Source organism: Poecilia reticulata, linkage group LG21, assembly GCF_000633615.1.
Source record: "Poecilia reticulata strain Guanapo linkage group LG21, Guppy_female_1.0+MT, whole genome shotgun sequence".
Taxonomy (NCBI): domain Eukaryota; kingdom Metazoa; phylum Chordata; class Actinopteri; order Cyprinodontiformes; family Poeciliidae; genus Poecilia; species Poecilia reticulata.
In genome coordinates, this window is record NC_024351.1 from 23,735,505 (window position 1) to 23,745,367 (window position 9,863).

The following is a 9,863-nucleotide window of genomic DNA, read 5'->3' on the forward strand; positions in this document are numbered from 1 at the left end:
GGCCTGCGGGCCACCCCTGGATTGGGTGGTCCCCAAACCAAAGCTTTGTGTGCTTTGGAGTTTCTGTGCTGATGAATTTGTTTCGAAGTGATAAAATCTGGTAGCTTTATTGCTACAAAATAAAGCTGCATTTCCTTCAGCCCACTGGCTGCAATGTTGACACCTTGAGATGCCATGAGACCTAAATTCTGAACATCATGGCATGGAGTGCATCCCAGTTTTCCATGTCTGGCATATAACCATTTAACAGTATATAACCATTTAACAGTATATAACCATTTAACAGTTAACATGCGCAGGAGCGCATGTTAACTGTTAATGGCGACCATTAAAGTGTGGATGCTAACGTCAGCAGTGTGATTATTGAGTCAACTCTGGGAGCTGAAGGAAACGCTGTGGTTTCACTCCGGGGTGTTCTGACCTGATCCTGGGATGCTGGAAGCCATCAGTGGTGCTGCTCTCCTTCAGCTCCTCGCCGCTCTTCAGCTCAGACGATGCGCTGCGAGCTTTCCACTCATCCTGCAGCAGAGCCAGCTACAGCAGAAACACAGAGCATTCAGTCATTTCACCTTTCACACACCTGCTCTGCAGTCCTGCTGCCTGACAGCTGAGAACTACTAGAAATCTAACTGGACTGGTCACACTGTGAGCTGCAATACAAAATAACTCGATTGTTCAAGAAGAAAATATAATTTCCTTGAATCCATGTGTGAATTTTTTATTTATAATCAAGCCCATCATGTTTTTGTTTCCAGACAGACCTCCTGCTGAGCGTAGTTCAGTTTGTAGCTCCTCTTCACTGCTGGGTCAAAGATGGTCTGTGGCGTCCAAACTCGGATCTGCAGCAGGCCCATGTTGACCCAAAACACACCACACTGAGCCAGGGAGTCTCCGCAATGACCTTTGACCTGGACAAACTGCTGCAGACAGGCTGTGCAGACCGCCATCAGGCCTTCAGGCAGCAGCTGGGGAGGCAGGAAGTTCTTGAGGAGCGTCTGGATCTCCTGGGCGGCGGTGAGTGGCGCGGCGTCCTGCACCAGGCTCTCACAGCTCTCCATGTAGCCCTCCTGAAGGTGGGGGGGCAGCAGGTCGGCCATGCTCTGGAGCTGCCGCCGCAGTACTGCCCCCTGCAGCCTCAGGTCCGTTACCCTGTGGAGGCATCGCTCCTGTCAGTCAGTGGGAGGGGTAGGGTGACGTAGTGTGTGTGCGTGTGTGTGTGGACTGTACCTGAAATGGGCGGTGGCTGGAAAGGTCAGGTTCTCCCACAGAACAGAAGAGACGACCTCCAGCTGCTCGACCCTCTCCTCCCAGTCCCACAGGCTGACCCCACAAGACAGGGGAACCTCCGCCTGCACCTCTCCCCTGTTCAGAATTCCCAGCATGCACCGGGACCACACTGCTTTATTCAGCAACGCTGGGCCCTGAAAACAACATCAGCCACGTTATCCACCAGCAGGAAGTCTGACATTCCCAGTCATCAAGTACAGAGAGATTAACAGACAGAACCATGTTCTCTGCTCCGAGGCGGGGTGTTGGATCCTTCTGGGTCTCTGGATCCACCAGGTTCCATCTGAGCCAGCGGGTGGGGTCAGAGGTCACGCTGCAGCTCCAGAGAGCAGCCAGGGCCTCAGACAGCAGATCACACCACACCAGGGGTATCTTCTCCTGTAGCTGCAGACCAGAACCAAGAGTTAGGCTCAGAACCACATACCTGGACTAGGCCCGTCATGGTAACAGATTTGCTGGACGATAAATTGTCACAGAAGTTATTTTGATAAATGATTGTGTTGTTGTTTTGTGGTAATACAATGGTAATGGTATAATATAAGAACACATTCTCACAGATCAATAGACTTTAGATTCTAGTAAACATTTAACACAGGAACTGGAAGATATTTTAAATATCCAAAATAAAGAAAACAAAAGAACAGAAACAATAAATACATTAATTATAAAGTTGCTATAAACAAAACTCCAGATTTGAGTCCCAGTTGGAACAGAAGTGAAATGATCCATCATGTGTTTATGACCACTGGGTGGTACAGACAGCTCACTGACCCCATCGCTGCTCAGCAGGAACCACAGACTCTGCAGCTGGCCCACGTTCATTGGCGTCGACTGCAGGCAGAAGCGAAGGTGTCTGGACAGCCGGCGGCGTAGGTCGTCCTCAGCAACACGGTCACTGAGGATCCACAGGACAATGAGAGCGGCTTCCAACATGTCACTGTTTGGCTCTTACAATTGTGGTGGGACAAATAAGAGGTTACCATGGAGACAGAGCCAGGTGCAGCAGATCTGCACTGAGAAGCAGCTGGTTGAGGACGGACAGGCCTTCCATCAAAGGCCAAAGCTGGGTCTGGGTTCTGAGCTGCAGCAGCCCGGCTCGGCTCATGTGGACCTTGCCCTCCTTTGTCTCTCCATCAGACATGGAGTTGACCCCTGACAGCCCTCTAGAGGTCATATGACACTGCAGCTGCTCCACGCTCAGCAGCAGCTTCTCCAGGACCCCTGGCAGGGCAACATGACACATCGCTCTGGGTTACAGACCACCTCATGGTGATGTCATGGAACAACAGGAAAAATCTCAAAAGAATACAAGAAGAATTAAATGATCCTTTAAGAGCACTGTATTCATCACTGCAAAGAGACAATGCCTCAGCCTCTGTTTCATACTAATGTAAACAACATGCGCACACATACTCACACATTGACATGTAGAACTTACCAGACTTGTGTGGGTCCAGCTGGTTGTTAGCGGACAGAACCAGACCTGATGCCTCCAGGAGGTTTTCCTTGATGTTGAGCCAGAGTCCGGCTGCCTGCACCCGGAGCAGCTGCTGCCCATCCCAGCTCAGAGCCTCGTCCAGCTGCAGCACATTCACATCCAGAGCCATGCTGAGCAGCCGCAGCCGCGACGCACACTCTGCCACCGCCTCCAGCTGGAGGCAAACAACACTAATTTACATATTTACACTATATATATATAAGTATATATGCAGTATACATAGTTTACATTTACAGTATATTTACAACAACGTTGAGCTTCATGTAAACATTTATTAAAGTTAGTAAAGAGGGAAGGAGACGCTTTAGCTGTAAGGGTTCCTCAAACCTTGTAAGGCAGAGCTTTCCCCAGAGACCTCTGCATGCCTTTGAGTGCAGCGGCCACCGATACTGGAGTGGACAAAAGGTTCTGGATGGCTGCTGAAACAGCCTGCAAGTCCTGCTGACCTCTGCACAGCAGAACAACAATGGTCACCAATTAAACACCAAAACGTATAGTTGAGATTCAGGAACAGCAGTTACACTGTTATATATTATAACCTCTTAATAAGAAACTGCAAATTAAAATGAATATGATGTAAAGAAGTTATAGACTGATCAAAAGTCAGAAATGAAAAGGTGAGAGGAAGAGTTTTTACTCCAGAGTGGTTGCTGTGTCTCCCATCAGCAGCTGAGGCAGGCGCAGGATGAGATGCTTCTGCAGCCACTGCCAGTGCAGCGATAGTACCGAGACGCCCTGTGAGTCCGCCGGAAGCATGACGCACACGTCCCAGAAGTGGTCGCGCCACCGGAGCAGCTGCAGGATCTAACCTCCGGAACAGCAGGGGGAAACAGAGTCAGGGTCGCTGCAACAGGGGACTGCAGCCCTCTGAACTGAAACCTTACAGGAGACTCAAAACAGTTCTGCTTCATTTCAAACTATTTCTGTCTATTCTGTGTGCTAAACAATAAATTAAAAGCTACTATATGTGGGTTTTATTTATTTGGTAAATATGGATGTACATCCTGGATACTGGATGTACATCCTGTGTGATGTTCTGTAATGTTTCTGTACAGCTCTTAAATTTAGATGGAAACAAACTGAGATAAAAAATACCAGCTTTTGTACGGTCTTAATAACAAAGTTATAAAATCAAAGCCAAAAACTGGAAACTACCTGAAACAGTCGACAACTTACACAAACAGCATTGCATGGTCTTTTTTGTTTTAAGCCAGCACAATGTTTCAGAGTTAGGATCAGCGTTCTTATTCTACATTGACCATTAGAAGCGTGAACAGCATCAGGGACAGTCTAAAGCAGTGTTTCTCTAGCTTTTTTGGGCCAGCGCCCCCCTGGCCTTTATCCAGGTCCCTCACCGCCCCCCACCAAAGAATTTGTAGGCTACTTTGCACTGACCATTATTTTATAATTAATATTACTATCACTATTGTAGATTTTATTTTTATGGTGATTTCTGTATTTATCATCAAAAATAATTTCCCAGAGAACAAAAAAGCCATGGGAACAGAAATTATTTTCACAGGTGTCTACAAAAAAATTAATGGACATTCAACTTAAAATCTGCACAACTAGCCTAACAGCAGCCAATCAGAGTTGAAAAATATTCTTATTCTTTGCCATTTTCTAGTTGTTAAATATTCCACAAAATGAGCAGATAAAAGATGAACAACATGCCAGTTTAAACTTTGAACTATTTGCACGACAACTGAGCTCTGCAACAATAAAACATGGATAGAACTGAAACTACATTAATCATAGCTCTTCTTCTCTTCAGTATTTTTCAGTTTCTGGTGGTGCAGCTCTGTGCTGCCTTCAGGAGAATGGGACATCAGAGTATCATCCATAAAATTTCACCCACATGGCATTTACTGTGCAAACCAGAGCATTAAGTGGAAAAACTAAAGTTCCAGATCCTTTAAATGCCATACAAAAATGAGACAGAAACATGGATTAGATCTTCATATAGACCTGTCTATTGATTTATAGATTAATAGTTTTACTGGACATAAATTACAAAGCACAAATCCTGTTCTTAATCAAATCCTAATGAGTCAAATTGAAAGTGTCATGGAGTCATCAGCCTCATGACATTAACACTGACATGAAAAATAATATTGAATAAATAAACATATTAAATCTAATTAAAACATAAATAAGTGATCAGTTCTTTACTGTTATGGTCTGTAAGATATATTTATTCTCAGTACTAAATATGGTCTCAACAAACCCATGGCACTTCAACAATATTATTTTACCTTTTATCTGGAAATAGTGTCTGTTTATTCTTGCCATACAGTCTCTGTATTMATTATTGCTCKAAAGGTCTTGCCATACCAGTTTATTCCTCTGCATTTACTTTAGTTTCTTAGTTTATTCTTGCATTTTGTTTTTCATTCATTTCCATTTAGTTTCCTTTGATTAGTATTATCCTCTCTTGGTTTATTGCTATGTCCACTTTATTTCCTGTTGCTAGATTTATTTTATCATTTACTGACGTTCAACATCAGTAATCTTCACTCATCACCTGCTGCGCYGCCTAATCACCATATGTTTCACATCATGTGTTGATTTTTCACTGTTCAGCGTCGGATTCTCTGTTTTTATGCCATAATTTGCATCTAGTTCGTCGCTCCATTTTATGTCCCACTACTCCTGTTTTAGAGTTTTGCGCAATGTGCGCGTCGTTTTTTTGTTGTTGTTTTTTTTAACCCCCTAAGGTGCAGGGCGGTCGGGAAGCATATCGATGGGGAAAAGGCAGACTGACATAAACCTTTTAAAACAACGGAAACAATTTTGGTATTTTGATTATTGAAATTCAAAAGTGCTGTGGTACCGTTGATCTATCACACCTGTTTCATACCGGACCACTTACAGCACCGTGTTAACGCTATAAAATGAACGCTCTATATCGTGGTATCACCAATGGAGGGATTTCTTTATTTAAATTAGTTCATTTTCCAGAGGGATACAAAGTCAGGGTATCGTGATTTTAGTATGTTTATAAGAGCGATTTTCTGTTGTTCTTCATGTAAGCGGGCAGCTTTCAAACGGAAATAAAACACTTTTTAATAAGTTACTGCTTTGACATGATCACAGAACTGCCAAAACATATAAAAATACCAGACAAAGTGAATCACAGCAATGTCATCAGCCGGTGTAACGGTGAACTGATGGGGAGAAGCTAGTAGCAGGAGCGGAGCTGGCTCAAAAGCTAACAAACACCGAATAGAAGAAGAGCTGCCATCGATACTGTTGCAGCCAAGCATGATTTAATGTTACGAAATACAGTTTTAGCAAGTTGCTCAAAGTCTAAACTGGTATTGCTGTGCATTTAAGGTGTAAAGTTTACCTTCGACCAAACGCCCCCCAAAGGAATCCCAGCGCCCCCCTTTTGTAAAAATGTCCGCCAGCGCCCCCTGCCGTCCTCTGAACGCCCCCTGGGGGGCGGTACCGCCCACATTGAGCATCGCTAGTCTAAACAAAGCTGCAGCAGAGGAGAGGAATTGTTCCTGACCTCAAACATGACATGGTCAGAGATGTACGGCTGTCCGTTCTGCACGGCTCGCAGGACGTAGGCGTCCCACTGGTCGAAGAACACTCGCAGGTGCATGAGCACGGGGTGAGGCAACTGGCTGATGTCTAAGCTTCCTACATTGTCAAGAAAAGGAACCTTTTAGAATCGTATTTCAATATGAAATGTGTCATCTGTAAGTCTGAGTTTGTTACCTTTGCTGAAGGCTGTGGCGACTCTCAGAGCGGAAGTGGGTGGAGCCACGCTGACGGTGCAGGAGCAGCTGACGGCTCTCTCCTCTCGGTCCATCATCAGAACAATCCTAACACACACACCACGATGTTTGACCTCACTCTGTTTATGCTTTAGATTGTTAGCTTTTACAATAATATCAGATGGGTTTCTGTAAGTCAACTGTAGTGGCAGTTAACATACAAACAACATGTTGTCAACATGACCACAGGGTCAGTCCATCTACCTGTTAGCCACTGCATTCAGAGCCTCCAGGAACTCCATGTATCTCTCCTCATCCTCAAAGTTGCACTTGTTGGTTAGAATATCCAGGTATTGCTTGTTCCAGCGCATGTCCATCAGAATCCTGTATTCATCTGGAAGTATCACAGTGATGCAGTCACTAAGAGTCCAACCAGAACCAGCTGGTTTTACAGGAATGTAATTTAATGTTGGCATTAAGAGTCTCTTGGGTCTCTTAATGCCAACATTGGGTCCAGTTGAACTGTGTTCCTCTGCAGCGGAACTCCTTCCTGCTTGGTTTTGAGCTGCCATAACAGAACCGAACACTGATGAGAGTTACTACCTTTGCTGTGTGGCTGCAGCAGCTCTGCCAGCGTTTTCCCCTTTACGGCCAGGGTGCTGCTGAACACAGCCTTCAGAGCTCGGTTTCCTGCCTCCACATGGACCAGCGCCGGCTCTGAAATGGGTCACATTACATATTTTCCCTGTTAACTGCTTTTATAGTGACTTGATACCTTTCTTTGAATCCAGCAATGAACTGAGGAAGTCACAAACCTGGCAGATATTTGGAGCTCTTCCCCAGGCTGGAAAGCCAGTGGCTGCGGAGGATCCAGTCTCCATGGGATGCCCTCTCTGTCACCAACCTCACTGCAGTGGGGATGTGCCTGAGAGCATCGCCATCCTCCAGATCCAGCACTCCTCCAGAAAACACACAGTCTTCATGGACTCCACTGCTCTGCAAGGCCTGCTGCAGGTCCCTCAGTCTCAGTGGACGGTTCCTGAACAAACACATCTGGTCTTAATCCAACTTTCACTCTCAGAGGAGACAAACATGACAGACAAATGGACAGGATTTGTCTGTTGATTTGTCTGTCATGTTCCCCATCACTTAGGGAACCATTCAGGCTGCCAGAGGTGGTGACATAACCAGGGGTGAAAGTAGGTGGGTACGGTCGGGTACCGCGTACCCCTTAAAGATTTAGCAGGGATACGCCGTACCTGCAAGAGAGAAGAGCGGCTGTCTGCTGTAAAGAATCAATGGGTTCACTGTGCAGCCGTGACTGATTAGTTTTTCAAGAACAATCTAAAACACGACTTAATCAGTTAATAGTTTTTTTCCCCCCCATTTCATATTGTTTCTGAACCGTTTGTGCTTTGATAGAGCAGGGCTCCAATACGTGGATCGGGGGAGGTTTTGAGTCGATCTCGGCATTAGGAGACAAACTGAACGCGGCCAGGATGCTAAGACCAGCAAGTCCTCCTCTGGCTCCTTATCAAAACGTTCATAACTTTATTAAAGAACAACAACAAAAATCAACAAAACCTGTTCAAATTAATGACCCAACAACAATAATAATCTCAGTAATTATTGTTTCAACATGGTGTTGCGCAAATCTGTGCGTTTCGGTTCCATTACCAAAATAACTAGCAGAGCAGGAATTTAAAATTAACTAATCAACCACCCCTATGTTCAGGGAGCACTTATTAATGATCGCAAAATAAATATCAAGCCTGAAAACCTAATATTGTAACGAACTGAATGTTTTATTTTTAAAGTAATCGCTGCTCAGTTTGAAGAGCGCAGGAGGTTGCCACGGCAACGGGTGTGCATAAATGACAAAGAGAGAGAGTAGAAAGTAGGGCTGTGTAATAATATCGATTTTGCAATATCAATATTTTCTTCCCTAGGAAAAAAATCGATAAAAGAAAATAAAAGAAAAGTGTTTTAATACCAAAAAAGTCAACCTTCAAATAATTATGTTCAATTATGCACTCAATACTTAGTCGGGAATCCTTTTGCAGAAATGACTGCTTCAATACGGCGTGGCATGGAGGCAATCAGCCTGTGGCTCTGCTGAGGTGTTATGGAGGCCCAGGATGCTTTGATAGCCTTAAGCTCATCCAGAGTGTTGGGCCTTGCGTCTCTCAACTTTCTCTTCACAATAATCCCACAGATTCTCTATGGGGTTCAGGTCAGGAGAGTTGGCAGGCCAATTGAGCACAGTAATACCATGGTCAGTAAACCATTTACCAGTGGTTTTTGGCACTGTGAGCAGGTGCCAGGTCATGCTGAAAAATTAAATCTTCATCTTCCATTTTCAGTAGATGGAAACATGAAGTGCTCCAAAATCTCCTGATAGCTAGCTGCATTGACCCTGCCCTTTATAAAACACAGTGGACCAACACCAACAGCTGACATGGCTCCCCAGACCATCACTGACTGTTGGTACTTGACACTGGACTTCTGGCCTTTTGGCATTTCCTTCTTCCCAGTCTTCCTCCAGACTCTGGTACCTTGATTTCTGAATGAAATGCAAAATTTGCTTTCATCCGAAAAAAGTACTTTGGACCACTGAGCAACAGTCCAGTGCTGCTTCTCTGTAGCCCAGGTCAGACGCTTCTGCCGCTGTTTCTGGTTCAAAAGTGGCTTGACCTGGGGAATGCTGCACCTGTAGCCCATTTCCTGCTCAAGCCTGTGCACAGTGGCTCTGGATGTTTCTACTCCAGACTCAGTCCACTGCTTCCGCAGGTCCCCCAAGGTCTGGAATCGGTCCTTCTCCACAATCTTCCTCAGGGACCGGTAACCTCTTCTCGTTGTGCAGCGTTTTCTGCCGCACTTTTTCCTTCCCACAGACTTCCCACTGAGGTGCCTTGATACAGCACTCTGGGAACAGCCTATTCGTTCAGAAATTTATTTCTGTGTCTTACCCTCTTGCTTGAGGGCGTCAATGATGGCCTTCTGGACAGCAGTCAGGTCCGCAGTCTTACCCATGATTGCGGTTTTGAGTAATGAACCAGGCTGGGAGTTTTTAAAAGCCTCAGGAATCTTTTGCAGGTATTTAGAGTTACTTCGTTGATTCAGATGATTAGGTTAATTGCTCGTTTAGAGAACCGTATGCTAATTTTTTGAGAATTTTTTGAGATAGGAATTTTGGGTTTTCATGAGCTGTATGCCAAAATCATCAGTATTAAAACAATAAAAGACCTGAAATATTTCAGTTGGTGTGCAATAAACCTAAAATATATGACAGTTATCATTACATTATGGAAAATAATGAACTTTATTACAATATACCAATTTTTTGAGAAGGA

The 9,863-nt window shown here is 44.7% G+C and overlaps 1 protein-coding gene across 1 annotated transcript in view; it reads right to left on the reverse strand.

Moving 5' to 3' along the window:
• The window catches only part of mdn1 (midasin AAA ATPase 1), a 63,672-nt gene that overhangs the window by 23,019 nt on the left and 30,790 nt on the right, over positions 1–9,863 (reverse strand). The window contains exons 49-62 of the mRNA XM_008398484.2: positions 7,326–7,549; positions 7,114–7,227; positions 6,775–6,904; positions 6,512–6,618; positions 6,300–6,433; positions 3,423–3,589; positions 3,113–3,233; positions 2,726–2,939; positions 2,268–2,508; positions 2,059–2,182; positions 1,507–1,671; positions 1,228–1,421; positions 762–1,149; positions 422–534 (exon numbers count right to left, since the gene is read on the reverse strand). Coding sequence (XP_008396706.1) covers positions 422–534; positions 762–1,149; positions 1,228–1,421; positions 1,507–1,671; positions 2,059–2,182; positions 2,268–2,508; positions 2,726–2,939; positions 3,113–3,233; positions 3,423–3,589; positions 6,300–6,433; positions 6,512–6,618; positions 6,775–6,904; positions 7,114–7,227; positions 7,326–7,549 — 2,436 coding nt within the window. The remainder of the gene's footprint in view (positions 1–421; positions 535–761; positions 1,150–1,227; positions 1,422–1,506; positions 1,672–2,058; positions 2,183–2,267; positions 2,509–2,725; positions 2,940–3,112; positions 3,234–3,422; positions 3,590–6,299; positions 6,434–6,511; positions 6,619–6,774; positions 6,905–7,113; positions 7,228–7,325; positions 7,550–9,863) is intronic.